This window comes from Triticum aestivum, chromosome 1B (assembly GCF_018294505.1).
Source record: "Triticum aestivum cultivar Chinese Spring chromosome 1B, IWGSC CS RefSeq v2.1, whole genome shotgun sequence".
Taxonomy (NCBI): Eukaryota; Viridiplantae; Streptophyta; class Magnoliopsida; order Poales; family Poaceae; genus Triticum; species Triticum aestivum.
The window spans coordinates 355028077-355047094 of record NC_057795.1 but is presented as its reverse complement, the minus strand read 5'-3'; the positions used below and the strand labels follow the sequence as shown (position 1 = coordinate 355047094).

Sequence of the window (19018 nt, the reverse complement as noted above, 5' to 3'; positions counted from 1 at the left end):
AACGATAGTTTGTCAAATAGACTCCGTTTTAACCTTCGCAAGGACCGGGCGTAGCCATACTTGGTTCAACTAAAGTTGGATAGGCAGTCGCCCGCAAGCCATCTCTGTGCAAAGCACGTCGAGGGAACCGGTCTCGCGTAAGCGTACGCGTAAGGTTGGTCCGGGTCGTCTCGTCCAACAATACCGCCGAACCAAAGTATGACATGCTGGTAGGCAGTATGACTTGTATCGTCCACAACTCACTTGTGTTCTACTCATGCATATAACATCAACATAAATAACCTAGGCTCGGATGCCACTGTTGGGTTTCGTAGTAATTTCAAAAAAATTCCTACGCACACACAGGATCATGTGATGCATAGCAACGAGGGGAGAGTATTGTCTACGTACCCAACGTAGACCGACTGCGGAAGCGATGACACGACGTAGAGGAAGTAGTCGTACGTCTTCACGATCCAACCGATCAAGCACCGAAACTACGGCACCTCCGAGTTCGAGCACACGTTCAGCTCGATGACGATCCCCGGACTCCGATCCAGCAAAGTGTCGGGGAAGAGTTCCGTCAGCACGACGGCGTGGTGACAATCTTGATGAACTACAGCAGCAGGGCTTCGCCTAAACTCCGCTACAGTATTATCGAGGAATATGGTGGCAGGGGGCACCGCACACGGCTAAGGAACAGATCACGTGGATCAACTTGTGTCAACTTGTGTGTTTTGGGGTGCCTCTACCTCAGTATATAAAGGAGCCAAGGGGGGGGGGAGGAGGCGCCGGCCAAGGAGGGAGGCGCGGGAGGAGTCCTAATCCTACCGGGAGTAGGACTCCCCTCCAATCCTATTCCTATTAGGATTCCCCGGAGGGGGGAAAGAGGAGGAGGGGGCCGGCCACCTCTCCTAGTCCTAATAGGACTAGGGGAGGGGGGAGGCGCGCAGCCCATCCAGGGCAGCCCCTTCTCTTTTCCACTAAGGCCCACTATGGCCCATATAGCTCCCGGGGGGTTCCGGTAACCCTCCCGGTAACCCGGTAAAATCCCGATTTCACCCGGAACACTTCCGATGTCCAAACATAGGCTTCCAATATATCAATCTTTACGTCTCGACCATTTCGAGACTCCTCGTCATGTCCGTGATCACATCCGGGACTCCGAACAACCTTCGGTACATCAAAATGCATAAACTCATAATGTAACTGTCATCGTAACCTTAAGCGTGCGGACCCTACGGGTTCGAGAACAATGTAGACATGACCGAGACACGTCTCTGGTCAATAACCAATAGCGGAACCTGGATGCCCATATTGGCTCCTACATATTCTACGAAGATCTTTATCGGTCAGACCGCATAACAACATACGTTGTTCCCTTTGTCATCGGTATGTTACTTGCCCGAGATTCGATCGTCGGTATCCAATACCTAGTTCAATCTCGTTACCGGCAAGTCTCTTTACTCGTTCCGTAATACATCATCTCACAACTAACATATTAGTTGTAATGCTTGCAAGGCTTATGTGATGTGTATTACCGAGAGGGCCCAGAGATACCTCTCCGACAATCGGAGTGACAAATCCTAATCTCGAAATACGCCAACCCAACATCGACCATTGGAGACACCTGTAGTACTCCTTTATAATCACCCAGTTACGTTGTGACGTTTGGTAGTATCCAAAGTGTTCCTCCGGTAAACGGGAGTTGCATAATCTCATAGTCATAGGAACATGTATAAGTCATGAAGAAAGCAATAGCAACATACTAAACGATCGGGTGCTAAGCTAATGGAATGGGTCATGTCAATCAGATCATTCTGCTAATGATGTGACCTCGTTAATCAAATAACAACTCATTGTTCATGGTTAGGAAACATAACCATCTTTGATTAACGAGCTAGTCAAGTAGAGGCATACTAGTGACACTTTGTTTGTCTATGTATTCACACATGTATTATGTTTCCGGTAAATACACTTCTAGCATGAATAATAAACATTTATCATGATTATAAGGAAATAAATAATAACTTTTATTATTGCCTCTAGGGCATATTTCCTTGAGTCTCCCACTTGCACTAGAGTCAATAATCTAGATTACACTGTAATGATTCTAACACCCATGGAGCCTTGGTGCTGATCATGTTTTGCTCGTGGAAGAGGCTTAGTCAATGGGTCTGCAACATTCAGATCCGTATGTATCTTGCAAATCTCTATGTCTCCCACCTGGACTAGATCCCGGATGGAGTTGAAGCGTCTCTTGATGTGTTTGGTCCTTTTGTGAAATCTGGATTCCTTTGCCAAGGCAATTGCACCAGTATTGTCACAAAAGATTTTCATTGGACCCGATGCACTAGGTATGACACCTAGATCGGATATGAACTCCTTCATCCAGACTCCTTCATTTGCTGCTTCCGAAGCAGCTATGTATTCCGCTTCACATGTAGATCCCGCTACAACGCTTTGTTTAGAACTGCACCAACTGACAGCTCCACCGTTTAATGTAAACACGTATCCGGTTTGCGATTTAGAATCGTCCGGATCAGTGTCAAAGCTTGCATCAACGTAACCTTTTACGGTGAGCTCTTTGTCACCTCCATATACGAGAAACATATCCTTAGTCCTTTTCAGGTATTTTAGGATGTTCTTGTTAGGTTTCGTAGTAATTTCAAAAATTTTCCTACGCGCACACAGGATCATGTGATGCATAGCAACGAGAGGAGAGTGTTGTCTACGTACCCAACGCAGACCGACTGCGGAAGCGATGACACGACGTAGAGGAAGTAGTCGTACGTCTTCACGATCCAACCGATCAAGCACCGAAACTACGGCACCTCCGAGTTCGAGCACACGTTCAGCTCGATGACGATCCCCGGACTCCGATCCAGCAAAGTGTCGGGGAAGAGTTTCGTCAGCACGACGGCGTGGTGACGATCTTGATGAACTACAGCAGCAGGGCTTCGCCTAAACTCCGCTACAGTATTATCGAGGAATATGGTGGCAGGGGGCACCGCACACGGCTAAGGAATCGATCACGTGGATCAACTTGTGTCAACTTGTGTGTTTAGAGGTGCCCCTGCCTCCGTATATAAAGGAGGAGAGGAGGGGAGGCTGGCCGGCCAAGGGGGGGAGGCGCAGGAGAGTCCTACTCCCTCTGGGAGTAGGATTCCCCCTCCAATCCTAGTCCAACTAGGATTCCTCGGAGGGGAAAAGAGGAGGAGGGGGCCGGCCACCTCTCCTAGTCCTAATAGGACTAGGGGAAGGGGGGGCGCGTAGCCCAACTAGGGCAGCCCCTTCTCTTTTCCACTAAGGCCCACTATGGCCCAAATAGCTCCCGGGGGGTTCCGGTAACCCTCCCGGTATTCCGGAAAAATCCCGATTTCACCCGGAACACTTCCGATATCCAAATATAGGCTTCCAATATATCAATCTTTACGTCTCGACCATTTCGAGACTCCTCGTCATGTCCGTGATCACATCCAGGACTCCGAACAACCTTCGGTACATCAAAATGCATAAACTCATAATATAACTGTCATCGTAACCTTAAGCGTGCGGACCCTACGGGTTCGAGAACAATGTAGACATGACCGAGACACGTCTCCGGTCAATAACCAATAGCGGGACCTGGATGCCCATATTGGCTCCTACATATTCTACGAAGATCTTTATCGGTCAGACCGCATAACAACATACGTTGTTCCCTTTGTCATTGGTATGTTACTTGCCCGAGATTCGATCGTCGGTATCCAATACCTAGTTCAATCTCGTTACCGGCAAGTCTCTTTACTCGTTAATACATCATCTCACAACTAACATATTAGTTGTAATGCTTGCAAGGCTTATGTGATGTGTATTACCGAGAGGGCCCAGAGATACCTCTCCGACAATCGGAGTGACAAATCCTAATCTCGAAATACGCCAACCCAACATCGACCATTGGAGACACCTGTAGTACTCCTTTATAATCACCCAGTTACGTTGTGACGTTTGGTAGTACCCAAAGTGTTCCTCCGGTAAACGGGAGTTGCATAATCTCATAGTCATAGGAACATGTATAAGTCATGAAGAAAGCAATAGCAACATACTAAACGATCGGGTGCTAAGCTAATGGAATGGGTCATGTCAATCAGATCATTCTACTAATGATGTGACCTCGTTAATCAAATAACAACTCATTGTTCATGGTTAGGAAACATAACCATCTTTGATTAACAAGCTAGTCAAGTAGAGGCATACTAGTGACACTTTGTTTGTCTATGTATTCACACATGTATTATGTTTCCGGTAAATACAATTCTAGCATGAATAATAAACATTTATCATGATTATAAGGAAATAAATAATAACTTTATTATTGCCTCTAGGGCATATTTCCTTCAGTTAAAACTCCCCTGCCCGTCCTTATCCCCACGCGCTCGAACCGGCACGGTAGTACCGCGTATCATCGCGGTAGTACCGCTCGGGCGGAAGTACCGCACCGAGGCGGTAGTACCGCTCAACCAGGCGGCAGTAAAAAATTACTGCCGCGTGGTGACGGTAGTACCATGCTCCCGCTAGCGGTAGTACCGTGGCAGGCCGCGGTAGTACCGTGGCCGACCGCAGTACTACCGTGAGCTCAAGACACCGCAAGTTTCAACACAAAAAGAAGAGGCCTTTGCACGGAAACTTTTCACACACAAGAAACACAAGAACACGCACACACCAGAGGCAAGAAGATAACTAGAAACCACCAGCGACAAAGCCTCTCGAGGAGAGAGGGCGGTGGCCGAAGCCACCTATGTTTGAGTTGGATGGTATGGCACCGCGAAGAATTATCCTTGGGCCCATGACCAAAACTCGTCTTTGAAGCACAAGCACCATTAAAAATGGCTAATGTGAAAGAGGTGATCGATTTATGCATAATGGGGGGAGGGAGAGTTCATTGAGAGAACAACACTCCCCCTATGTCCATGCCTACACCTAAACTAGACAACACGTTGAGTGTGGTGGGGGGTGTACGAGTTCAAGTCACATTGCTCAAATTAATGATATTTAGCTCATGCCTTAACTCGCGAAATCTTGCTTCATCCAAGGGCTTCATGAAAATATCTACAAGGTTATCATGAGCGTTGACATACTTGAGCTCGATCTCCCCTCGCCTAATGTGATCCCGGATGAAGTGATACCAAATCTCAATGTGCTTCGTCTTGAAGTGTTGTACCGGGTTGAGAGAAATCTTGATGGCACTTTCATTATCACACCAAAGAGGCACTTTGTCACAAATGACACCGTACTCCTTTAAAGTTTGCCTCATCCATAGGAGTTGAGCACAACAACTACCGGCCGCCACATAATCCACTTCGGTGGACGAGAGGGACACACAACTTTGCTTCTTGGAAGACCAACTTACCAAAGAGCAACCAAGAAATTGGCACCCTCCAGAAGTGGACTTCCTATCCACTTTGTCCCCCGCCCAATCGGAATCCGTGAAACCTTCAAGCTTGAAATTTGCTCCTCTTGGGTACCATAAGCCAAAGTTTGGGGTATGAGCCAAATATCGAAAGATTCGCTTGACCGCCACAAAGTGACTTTCCTTTGGTGCGGCTTGAAACCATGCACACATCCCCACACTCAACATGATATCCGGTCTAGATGCACAAAGGTAAAGCAAGGAGCCAATCATGGAGCGATATACCTTTTGATCCACCGCTTTACCATTGGGATCGATGTCAAGTTGGCACTTGGTAGGCATTGGTGTAGAAGCCGGCTTGACATCACTTAGCTTGAATCTTTTAAGCATGTCTTGAGTGTATTTGACTTGGTTGATGAAGGTTCCTTCTCTTCGTTGTTTGATGTCAAAACCAAGGAAGAACTTCAACTCTCCCATCGAAGACATCTTGAACTTGGAGGTCATGAGAGCGGCAAATTCCTCATTGAAAGCTTTGTTAGGAGAACCAAAGATAATATCATCAACATATAGTTGGCATACAAACAACTCCCCTTTGACCTTCTTAGTAAAAAGAGTGGGATCGATTTGTCCTACTTCAAATCCACGATCTTGTAGCAACTCGGTAAGGTGGTCATACCACGCGCGTGGGGCTTGTTTAAGGCCATAGAGTGCCTTATCGAGTTGATACACGTGATCCGGGAAGTAGGGGTCCTCGAACCCGGGGGGTTGCTTGACATAAACCAACTCATTAATGGGACCATTAAGAAAAGCACTTTTCACATCCATTTGTTGCAACTTAAAGTTGTGATGGGAAGCATAAGCAATCAACAAACGAATGGATTCAAGACGAGCAACGGGAGCAAAGGTTTCACCGTAGTCGATGCCCTCGACTTGGGAGTAGCCTTGTGCTACCAATCTTGCCTTGTTGCGAATGATGTTCCCATGAGCATCTTGCTTATTCTTGAAGATCCACTTTGTTCCAATGACGTTGTGGTTCCCCGAAGGTCTTGGCACCAATCTCCACACCTTGTTGTACTTGAAGTTGTTTATTTCTTCATGCATGGCATTGAGCCAATCCGAGTCTTCGAGCGCCTCATAGACCTTTTGGGGTTCAACACAAGAGACAAACGCATGATGTTCACAATAGTTAGCTAATTGTCTACGAGTGCTTACCCCCTTTCTTAGACTTCCAACCACGTTTTCCATGAGATGGCCTTGGGTGGTGAGTTTGGAAGCAATCTTCGCGGCACGACGCTCTAATTCTTCCTCGGGAGTGGAAGGAGGAAGGTTAAATTGATCATCTTGAGCACCGTCTTGAGCTTGCTCATGATCTTGAACTTGCTCAAGGGGGAGAACTTGACCTTGGGCATCATTTGGAGATTCAACTCCATCTTGAGGTTGATCTTGCCCTTGGTCTTGTTCATGAAGGTGAGGGCCTTTACTTTGTTCTTCGGAAGCGTGTGGGTCTTGGGGAGGTTATGGCTCCACTTGAGTGGAGCATTGTCCTTCTCCTTCGGCCACAAGGGGTTCCTCAATGGGTAGGATATGACCAATACCCATTCTTCTTATGGCTTGGGGAGGAATTTCATCACCTACATCACAAGTACCACTTTGCTCCACTTGGGAGCTGTTATTTTCATCAAACTCTACGTTACACGTCTCCTCAATGAGTCCGTTGGACTTGTTGAGAACACGGTAAGCATGAGAGTTTGTATCATAACCAACAAATATGCCCTCATGAGCTCTAGCTTCAAATTTAGACAAATGAACACCTTTCTTGAGAATGAAACACTTACACCCGAACACTCGGAAGTACTTGAGATTGGGCTTGTTCCCGGTGAGTATCTCATACGGAGTCTTGTTCAAGCCTTTGTGGAGATAGAGCCGATTGGATGCATGACAAGCTGTGTTGATGGCTTCGGCCTAGAAGTTGTATGGAGACTTGAATTCCGCCATCATGGTCCTTGCCGCATCCATCAACGTCCGGTTCTTTCTCTCCGCAACACCATTTTGTTGAGGGGTATATGGTGCAGAATATTGATGCTTGATCCCTTCATCACTAAGAAACTCATCCAAGGTGTAGTTCTTGAACTCGGTGCCGTTGTCACTTCTTATTGTCAAGATCTTTGCATCATGTTGACATTAAGCTTCATTTGCAAAGTCGATGATGGTTTGTTGGGTCTCACTCTTCCTCTTGAAGAAGTATACCTAAGTGGATCTTGAATAATCATCCACTATCACCAAGCAGTACTTTCTACCCCCAAGACTATCAAAGTATGGGGGCCCAATGAGGTCCATGTGGAGGAGCTCCAAGGGTCTCTTCGAGTAGATGATAGTCGTGGGAGGGTGAGCCGTCTCATGAAGCTTTCCTTCGATACAAGCACTGCAAACACGATCTTTGGCAAAACTAACATTCGTTAGTCCATGGACATGGTCCCCCTTGAGAAGACTTTGCAAAGATCTCATATTGATGTGGGCTAAACGGCGATGCCAAAGCCATCCCACATCAACTTTAGCCATTAGGTATGTCGCGGTCTTAGTGGGTTGCTCCGAGAAGTTAACCACATAGAGACCCTTCTCGACATGCCCAACAAAGGCTACTTTAAGAGTCTTGCTCCACAAGAGGGCCACGGTATTAATATCAAAGAAGGTGGCAAAACCCATGAGTGCGAGTTGACGAACAGAAAGTAAATTGAACGCAAGGGACTCAACAAGCATGACTTTCTCGATTGTTAGATCATGAGAAATGACAACCTTGCCAAGACCCAATACCTTAGAATGTGAGGCATCACCCCATTAGACATTGGTGGGCATAGATGGGATATTGTGCATGTCCACCACCAAGTCCTTGCTCCCGGTCATATGATTTGTTGCTCCACTATCGAGCAACCATGATCCCCCACCAGAAGCAAACACCTACAAGAGATCAATGCTTGGTTTTAGGTACCCATTGAGTAATTGGTCCTTTGATGTTAGTAACAAGGGTCTTAGGAACCCCAAATAGACCATTCAATGTACTCATAAGGAGAACCAACAAATTTAGCATAAACATGTCCATCACTAGCACGGCACAACACATAAGAGGGGTTAAAGTCGCCGGCTTTGTTGGGAGAGATGGTGTTGCGCTCTTTGGCTTCACGGCTCTTCCCATTGTTCTTCTTCTCCTTAGGAGCACCTTCTCCCTCCTTCACAAAGGTTTGCATGAGCGGAGGAGGTCGATTGGTCTTGCTCTTCTTCTCCTTGATCTTCTTCTTGTTCTTGGACTTGGGTGCGAACCCAACTCCCTCCTTTCCCACAACTTCCTTTTGATTGCTCAAAAGGTCATTTAGGTTCTTCTCACCTTGTATGCATGACACAAGACCTTTCTCGAGTTGTTCCTTCAACTTGGCATTTTCCTCCACAAGATGCACATGCTCACAACATGGGTTAGTAGCATTTGCATTATCAGTTAAGACCATGTGAGGAAATGTGGCCTTTTCCTTAGTTAGCTTAACTTGGAGTTGAGCATGAGACTCCTTGAGGGTGGCATGAGCACTTTTCAAGACCTTGTGGGCCTTGTCAAGTACATCAAACTCCTCCGTGAGTCTAACATGATCAACCCCAAGTTTAGCCTTCTCGGAAGCTAGAGCACGAGACACAACAAGAGCATGATCAAGAACTTTCTTTAGTTTAGCATGATCATCGTTGTGTGACTCCTCAAGAGTCAAACGATGCTCACGCTCTTCCTCAAGAGCATTAGAGAGATCCGATATCTCGTCGGCATAGTCACGACTATGACTTTCCATCTTAGTGATGGTTTCTTCATGAGCCTCGATCATGTCATTGGCTTCACCAAGTTGTTCCAAGAGAGCAACGGAATGCTTCTTGGATTTGCCCTTTAGCTTACTCATGAAGGACTCAAATTCATTGATCTCCTCATTAGACCCCTTACCATTATCAAAGTCATCCGTTGAAGGAGGGTTAGGAATAATGGTGGTTTTGATGTTGGGGGTTACCTTGTTGGTGGCCTTAGCCATGAGGCACTTGGCGGTGATGTTCTCGTTAGGTGCATCGAAGAGAGACACCCGAGGAGTTGAGACAATGGCAACGGATGCCATGGCCATTGTTTCACCATCTTCATCATCATCGTCATCCTCACGGTATTCTTCTTGAACCACCAACCCACGAGAAGGAGTCTTCTTGGTGAAGTTGTTCTTGTTGGGGAAGGACTTGGCTTTGTCTTTTCGAATGAACTTGCCACCATTGTCTTCCCGCTTCTTGTATGGACAATCCGCAACGAAATGACTGACATTGCCACAGTTGAAACAAGTTATAACTCGTTGCTTCCCTTTGAGGCCACTTGAGTTGTTCTTGTTGAAGTTGGGTCTTGTAGTCTTCTTACTCCAAAACTGTCTAGAGGCAAGAGCCATGTGCTCATGATAATCATACTTCGTGTCCTCGGGGTTGCTCTCCTCATCTTCCTCCTCCTCTTCTTCTTCCACACTAACCTTGGCCTTCAAGGCAAGATTGGGCTTCTTTGCCCTTTGGGAACGGAGCACCGCATTGTCGGCGGTCTTATCCAAGATGTTCATTGCAACAAACTCATCCAACACTTCACCAGAGGTCATGGAGTGGAAGTCCGGTCTTTGGCGGATGATGGAGGACATGGCCTTGTTGTAGGGCATCATGGCCTTGAGGAACTTGCGCTTGATCCAGTTGTCATCCGTGTCTTTACTCCCATGATCTCGGAGTGCGATCGCAAGTTTGGTCACTCTTCGAAAGAGCTCACGAGGTTCTTCATCCTCTTTCATTGCAAACTCATCGGCTTCATCTTGCACCACTTCATAGTTGGAGCGTTGAATGCTAGCACTTCCTCTATACATACGCTCGACACACTTCCATGCTTCTTTAGCCATGACATGAGGTCGAAGATGAGGCAGATCTTCGGGAAGGATAGCATCTTGGATGATGAAGAGAGCACTCTCATTGAATTGGTTGTCCACTTCTTCTCGAGGGGTGAAGTTGCTTGGATCATGAGGATAGAAACCTTCTTCAATAATTCTCCAAAGGTTAGTATTCACATGTTTTAAATGACGCTTGAAGCGATAGACCCAAGAATCAAAATCTTCATTTTTCACATATTTAGGAGGAGGACCGGCATGATTCAAATGCGTAGAGGGGATCGGTCCTTTATACACCGGGGGTTCCACATGGGCATAGATGCCGGTGCCATTTCTACCACTAGTAGACGGACTCTTTTCACTATTAGCTTCCCCCTTGTTGGGGTTAGCATCCGTCACCTTGTTAGTGGGATCACCCACTTTCATCGGCGAGGTAGATAGTTTGAGTCCCTCTAGGAATTCAGTAAACATGCTTTTAACCTCGGCCATCATGGAGGTTTTCAATGTGTCTAAAGCCACATTGAATTCCTCATGAGAGACCGAGGTTCCCCCTTCGGCCGAAGACGAGACGGGATTCACACCGGAGTGCTCCTCCGCACCGTCGTTGACGTCAACCATACTCTTCGGACGGCAAAGTCCTTAATAAAGAGACGAGGCTCTGATACCAATTGAAAGGATCGATCTGGTTGACTAGAGGGGGGGTGAATAGGCAACTAACAATTTTTAGACTTTTCTTTAACAATTTAAAACTTGCAATGAAATAGGTTGTCTAGATGTGCAACTACGTGGACAACCTATATGATGCAAAGACAATGAGCACACAAGCAAGCAATGGATATAGCACAAGTAAGCTTGCAAAAGTAAAGGGATAAGATAACCAAGAGTGGAGCCGGTGGAGACGAGGATGTGTTACCGAAGTTCCTTCCTTTTAAGGGGAAGTATGTCTCCGTCAGAGCAGTGTGGAGGCACAATGCTCCCCAAGAAGCCACTAGGGCCACCGTAATCTCCTCACGCCCTCACACAATGCAAGATGCCGTGATTCCACTATTGGAGCCCTTGAAGGCGGCAATCGGACCTTTACAAACAAGATTGGGGCTATCTCCACAACACTTGGAGGCTCCCAATAAACCTGTGAAGCTTCACCACAATGGAGTATGGCTTCGAGGTGACCTCAACCGTCTAGGGTGCTCAACACCCAAGAGTAACAAGATCCGCAAGGGATAAGTGGGGGGAATCAAATATCCTGTGGTGGAAGTGTAGATCGGGCACTTGTCACCCAATCCCGAGCAAATCAACAAGTTTGATTAGCTAGGGAGAGAGATCGAGTGAAAAAGGAGCTTGGAGCAACAATGGAGCTTGGAGATGGAAGAGGTAGTCAACTAGAGGTAGAAGACGCCCCTTTTATAGTCGTGGACAAATTCCAACTGTTATCCACATGTTCAGCCCGCGACACATGGTACTACCGCTCCAGGGGCGCGGTACTACCGCGAGGCTGTGCGGTACTACCGTGGCTGACCACAGTACTACCGCGACAGCAACACAGGCCGGAACTAGCCTGATAAGGGGGCAGTACTACCGCTTGCGCGGTACTACTGCACCCACCTGCGGTACTACCGCAAGGCAGGAAAGTCAAGGCCTGGGAAGGGCGCGGATGAAATAAATTACATCCGTGCCTACTTCCGCTGAACCGGAGGAGGTGCAAAAATCCGACACGGTACTACCGCCCGCGAGGCGCGGTACTACCGTGTGGGCGCGGATGTAAAAAATTACATCCGCGCCTACTACCGCGACACTGCGGTACTAGGTAGGAGGACCACGGTACTACGACTCCTAGGGAGCGGTACTACCGTGGGCCTCCGCGGTACTACCGCGCTGGACGAGCGGTACTACCGTGGAGGGCGCGGATGTAAAAAATTACATCCGCCCCTACTACCGCACCGGAGCGGCACAAGGCCAGGGAGCCGCGGTACTACCGCACCAGAAGGGCGGTACTACCGTGACACCCAGCGGTACTACCGCGTGTGCTTGCGGTACTACCGCAAGCACAGCAGTAGTCGTCAGATTTCTGTACAACCAAGATAACGAAGGGAAGCTCCAAAGTGCAGGGAAAGGAGGAACAAGTGTACGTGTTGATTCCACCCAAACCTTTCCGACGCGGACCCCCTCTTAATAGTACGGCTCTCCTACGACTCAAATCCACCAAAGAGAAACGTAGAACAACGCCGACTTCAATAGTCTCCGAGGGGCACCGAATCGTCTCATGCCTAGATATGAATAACCTGAGAAACTCAAGGCACACGATTAGTCCGCAAAAGCATTGTCATCAATCACCAAAACACCTGAGGAAAGAATATGCCCTTACACCAGGGCTCTCCTGATAGAGAGAGAAACTTTAATGAATTCAGAATGTCGCCGAAGGGCGAGTGCTGAAAGATGTCCACGGCGGCGAACTCCATGATCGGCGCCCAATCGGGTTCGATCGGCAGGGGCGCGGAAGGTTCGGAGTCCAGATAGGAGTCCGGCACCTTGGAGTCGCGAGCTTCGCAAAGGACAAGGTTGGTGTTCGGCTCGATCACCGTAGAGATTGCAGCCCCCAAGGCGGTGTCCACCCACCCGTCCTCGATTGGCGTAGTCGGCTCCGAACTAAGGGTCGGAGCGGACACTGGGGCGGCCTCCTGGGCACTGTTCGACGGCAGAGCTAGATCATGCCCATCGTGACAGTGCGGCACGCTTGACTGTGGCTCGAACCCGTCGAAGATCAAGTCTCCGCGGATGTCAGCCGTGTAGTTCAAACTTCCCAATCTGACCTGATGGCCAGGGGCGTAGCTTTCGATCTGCTCCAGATGGCCAAGCGAATTGGCCCGCAGTGCAAAGCCGTCGAATACGAAGATCTGTCCGGGGAGAAAAGTCTTACCCTGGACCGCGTCGTTGTTGATGATCGGAGGAGCCATTGGGCCTAAAGATGACGACACAGAGGAATTCTCAATGAAAGCACCAATGTCGGTGTCAAAACCGGCGGATCTCGGGTAGGGGGTCCCGAACTGTGCGTCTAGGCGGATGCTAACAGGAGACAAGGCACACGATGTTTTTACCCAGGTTCGGGCCCTCTCGATGGAGGTAAAACCCTACTCCTGCTTGATTAATATTGATGATATGGGTAGTACAAGAGTAGATCTACCACGAGATCAGAGAGGCTAAACCCTAGAAGCTAGCCTATGGTATGATTGTTGTTCGTCCTACGGACTAAAACCCTCCGGTTTATATAGACACCGGAGAGGGCTAGGGTTACACAGAGTCGGTTACAATGGGAGGAGATCTACATATCCGTATCGCCAAGCTTGCCTTCCACGCCAAGGAATGTCCCATCCGGACACGGGACGAAGTCTTCAATCTTGTATCTTCATAGTCCAGGAGTCCGGCCAAAGGTTATAGTCCGGTCATCCGGACACCCCCTAATCCGGGACTCCCTCACTCGATGTCACCGATCTTGTTCAACATAGTAGTGGACATGTTCACAATTCTAATAGGAAGAGCTAAAGAAAATGGCCAAGTAGGTGGTATCGTCCCGCATCTAGTGGACGGAGGAGTGTCCATTCTACAGCACGCTGATGATACTATCATCTTCATGGAACATGATTTGGCAAAAGCAAGAAATATGAAGCTTGTGTTGGAGCAGTTGTCAGAGTTAAAGATTAATTTCCATAAAAGTGAATTGTTCTGCTTTGGGAGGGCTAAAGACGAACAAGAAGCTTACAGACAACTGTTTGGACGTGAGGTAGGTTCGTTACCTTTTACATACTTGGACATACCGATTCACCATCGCAAGCTATCTAACAAAGAATGGTAGTGCACCGAGGATTGATTTGAAAAGAAACTAAGTTGCTGGAAGGGCAAACTTATGTCATACGGAGGCCAACTAATTCTCATGAATTCGGTGCTCACGAGTATGCCAATGTTTCTCTTGTCTTTCTTCGAGGTACCAGTTGGGGTTCGAAAAAGACTGGACTTCTATCGAGCGCGTTTTTTCTGGCAGAGTGATGAGTTAAAACAAAAATACAGACTTGCTAAATGGGATATTATTTGTAGACCAAAAGATCAAGGTGGTCTTGGCATTGAAAATTTAGAGGTGAAGAACAGATGCCTTCTCAGCAAGTGGTTGTACAAGATATCTGTAGAGACTGATGCCACATGGGCCCAGATTCTGCGTAATAAGTACCTTCATTCTAAAACCTTACCCAGGTGTTGGTTAGACCAACCGATTCGCCGTTTTCGAAAGGACCGATGAGAGTGAAATCAGATTTCTTCCGTAGGACAAAATTTAGCGTTGGTAATGGTACTTCCACGAGATTCCAGGAGGATACGTGGCTAGGGGAGACGCCTCTAACTATCCAATATCCTTCTCTTTATAATATTGTTCAACCTAGAGATGCTTACGTTGCAATAGTATTACAGTCCAATCCTCTCAATATTCAATTCATGAGTACGTTAGCGGGAAACCGTTGGGAAGCTTGGCTCCATCTTGTGAGAAGATTGATGGATCTTCACCTTTCTCAATAGCCAAACCAGTTGCACTGGAAACTAACCAAGAATGGAGTGTTTTCGGTAAAATCCATGTATTTGAATATTATCAACTTTGGCTCTATCCCTCGATCTGTACATATTTGGAAAGTCAAAGTGCCCTTAAAAATTAAAATGTTCATGTGGTTTGTTCACAAACAAGTCATTCTCACTAAGGACAATTTTGCAAAACGTAAGTGGACAGGATCTTCAAGATGTAGCTTCTGTGGTCATGATGAATCTACCAAACACCTCTTTCTTGATTGCCCAATGGCCAAAATTTTATGGCGGTCTGTTCATATAGCGTTTAACATTACTCCTCCAAATACCATGCACACGTTATCTGGGACGTGGCTAGATGGAATTGAGTTAGAAACAACGAAGCATATCCGCGTAGGAGTATGTGCTTTATTATGGGCTATATGGAACTGCAGGAACGATTTAATTTTTAACAGAACAACACCTATTCATTTCTTGCAGGTCATCTTCCGAGCCACTGCATTAATCCGTATGTGGTCGCTACTCACTCCGACGGATGCCAGTGAGTGTATGGTTACTGGGTCTATCCGTTGCAAGACGGTAGCTCGGCCTATTTTAAACCGGTTTGGATGGTGATCATGTAATAGGATAGTTTAGTTTCCTATCTATTATTTATTTCGCCGGTTGTGGCTATCCTGCTTTTATGTTTTTCGCTCTTTGAGAGCCCTTTTGCCTTTTGAGACTTGGACACGTTGTAGGACTATTTGCTTTTTAATAAGATGACCGCATGCATCATTCTGATGCAGAGACCGGGAGATAACCTCTTTTCCGAAAAAATATCTGAAAGTCGTTTCACACCGTGAAGCTACACACATTACTCAATACAGATTTTGATATATACTACAAATGAATTTAGTTCTGACATTTTAATTCCAGCCACAATGTGTGTTCAGGAAGGGACGAAAAGAACATTCAGAAAAAATAATACACTGCCGGAACATTTCCCCCCCGGACAGGCACAAACATCTATAGACGAGATCAACGTGCAAAACAAATGTGTTAGGAAATGTAGTAAATCGTTCAGATCATATAAAAGGACTAGAACTTGATTGGGTTCTTCCTCCTGAAGCCATCAGTTTGACTCGCCATTCTGCTCCGGCTGCTCCAGCTGGTAGAACGGTATCTGCTGCTGCTGCTGCTTGTGCATCTCGAGCATCTGGTTCTGGCAGCGGAGCTGCATTTGCTGCGCCAGGTTGCTCGACGAGCCCGCGTCGCCGCCGCGCTCCGACGTCGCCGACTGCTTCAGGCGCTGGACCTCGCCAGTGAGCGCCTCGTTCAAAGCTGCTCAGAGAGAAAGGGAGGTGTTTCAGGATACCAAAATATAGCACTCCTAGAAATGTGGAATGTTCAATTAACAAAACAGATTAAGGATCCATGGCATCAATAGTAATGTGACGTGAATGATGAAACATGTAAGGTGATTGAGCCACTTGTGTTATCTTAGGACTGCCGGCCTCTTGTGACAGGGTTAGTGCCCGTCGACATCGTGACATGAACTAAGGCGACGGAGCCTTCTTGGATTTATTAACAAGTTAAATATTCTTGTATCTTGTATGGTAGAAAAAGAAGCAGCCAAGAAATGGATCCGGCGTCTGACGGAGTCGCCTCGTAGTCCGGTCATTCCAACAAAACGCATTATAAATCTCGTCCGGCTACATGCCGGCAACTAACAGCTTCGTCAGAGGACAAACTCTCGATGATTAGAAAATAATAACAACATGCGAGAGCCTTGCTAATCGTATCAGTGTCGCACTACTCTACATGGTGACGACTAACGGGCAAATGCAACCACGCCGGTGCACTACGACCGACCGACAACACAAACGAAATCGATGGTTTGAACAGAGTTGCTCTGAATTTTTTTTTTGTGTGCAAGAACTGCGGGAATTCGATGGTTGCTCACCGTCGCGCAGCTGCACCTGCTGCTCCATGGCCTGCAGCCGGAACTTGAGCTCGTTGTTGTGCGTGGCCAGCCCCGACGAATCGCGCTGCAACAAAGAGGAAGAAGATAAAGAAGAAGATTTTAGCGCCATAAAAACTGTGGATCAACGAGTGACCGGTGGCCAGGAACATTGCCTGCATAGTGCACGCACGGATGGGTGGTGGTGGATGTACCTGTAGATGAGTCAGCTGCGCGGAAAGGGTGGTGGCCTCCGTCTGCAGGATCTGCACCTTGTGCTCCAGCTCGGCGATGTACCGCATCCGCCGCTCCTTGGACCGCGCCGCCGACTGCCTATTGGCGAGCACCCTGCGAAGAGCAGGCGCAATCGGAGTGACATGTCATGTCAGTCCAGCTCGGTAGCAGTGCATTGATGTGCATTGTGATTAGCTGTGACGGGGGCCTACCTCTTGACGCGCTTTGGGTCGGCGAGGGCCATCTCGGCGAGCTTCTCGTCGGCCATGATCCGCTTCATCTCGGCCGGGGTGAACTCGCCGCTGCCGAACTCCAGGCTGAACTTGCTCGGCTCCCCGCCGTTGGCCGAGAAGCTCAGCTTCCCCATGAGGCTGTCCATGGACAGGCTCCGCGCGTGGCGAGCCGCCGCGGCCGCCGGCTCCCCGGCGGCGTTCCTCTTCTTGCCGGCCTCGCCCCAGAGGAAGACCTGGCTCTCGACGCCGCCGTAGTCCTCCGACTCGTTCTCGCTGCTGTCGGCGCCGTTCGCCGGAGGCATGCTGCTCCCGCGGCTGTCCCCGTCGGAGCTGTTCAGCCCGTCCATGCCCTCCATGCTCATGAACGCGTTGAACAGCTCGTCGCCGCCGCCGCCTCCGCCGGCGCAGGGGAGGCCCCAGCCGGACTCCGTCTTGGGGGACGGCGGCGGGAAGTAGCCGAACGGGACGTCGCTGCGGGACCGGCGGTGCGCCTTGCGCGGCGCCGAGTCGTCCTGCATCTGCATGCACGCGTCCGCGACGTGCAGGGAGTGGGAGCCGGCCCCCGAGGGCGGCGTCGGCGGCAGCCCCGCCCGCTGCCTGCCACCCTGCCCCTGCCCGGGCGTCATGCTCCTGCCGCCGGCCGCCGCGAAGGACGTGGGCGGCGGCGGCACGGCGGCCGCCTGGACGTGGCGGTGCATCAGCTCGTTCGTGGTGCCCATATTCCTGGCTGGCTTGGCAGAGCGGTGGCGCGCGCGTTCTCGTCTCGTGTCGTGTGTTTGCGATGGGATGGAGGTGGTGGAATGATGCGCTCGTCTCGGCGGAGTTTGTTTCGCGCGGGGTGCCCGTGCCCACGCGGTTTGGAGGGCTTATTATAATCGCTGCGTGGCCGAGACCGGAGAGGCCTTCCCTTTTTCGTCCAGGTGGTGGCCCATCATTCCGTCGTGGGATTCTGCAGCGAGCCGGCAGGCGGCAGGGGCAAGCAGCAGGCGCATCCGCTTCGGGCTGCCCGCCTGCCCAAGTTTTTTTACAGGGTTGGATTGGAAGAATGCTCAAAGAGTGTAGTACTCTACTCATCTGTAGACTGTAGTACTACGGTTCACATACGCATGTCAGAGCGAGTAGTCAGGTACTGAAGTTTTTGCCACTGTGGGTGCTGTTGATCGTGGTTGTTCTGAGGAATGCAGTTGGGCAGCGGTACCGGATGAGTCACTTGCCAATTTACTTACTTGCACGCGTTGCTTTCATTGCATCAACAACCATCAACCTGGTTTGAAGCTCCCCGTGTTACGCTTGCCGGAGGCTTGGGAGGGAACAGTACAGTTCGTTCGCGCGAGGGGCGTGCATGCCACCTGCACGGGTCGGAAGCTAGAAAGAGGCCGCGAATCAAGCAGGATGCTCAATCGGTGTGGAAGAATTCGCGAAACGCCTCCGAGAAAGCGACTTTGGAAAAACCGTGTGGAGCCCATGCATGCTGGGCTACTTCAATGATGCAGGGGTTGATCAAGATCCCGGTAGTTTAAAAGAAAAACCAAGATCCAAGTCAGAAAGACTATGCAGGATCCGGCCAGATGTACTGCTTACTCTCCTATTTTTTTGCGCCAGAAATTTTTAATCTATTCATCTTCGATCGTGATAGTACAAAGAACACTAAAGGTAATAAAAAAAATTAAATGATAAGTGTCACATGTGGTTTCCATCATTGTGAGTTCATGATAATGTGAGACGAAGTGGCAGAGTTTTGACTAGTCAAGTTTTGACTCCAAGC

General features: G+C 48.7%; 1 protein-coding gene across 1 annotated transcript; it reads right to left on the bottom strand.

The window, feature by feature from the left end:
• Positions 1-15700: 15700 nt before the first annotated feature.
• LOC123091318 (bZIP transcription factor 29) lies at positions 15701-18097 on the bottom strand. Its single transcript, XM_044512797.1, has 4 exons — positions 17233-18097; positions 17002-17134; positions 16790-16874; positions 15701-16167 (listed from the first exon to the last, which is right to left on the bottom strand). The coding sequence occupies exons 1-4, from the start codon at positions 17970-17972 to the stop codon at positions 15959-15961; spliced, it is 1167 nt and encodes a 388-aa protein (XP_044368732.1). The 5' UTR covers positions 17973-18097; the 3' UTR covers positions 15701-15958.
• Positions 18098-19018: the final 921 nt, after the last annotated feature.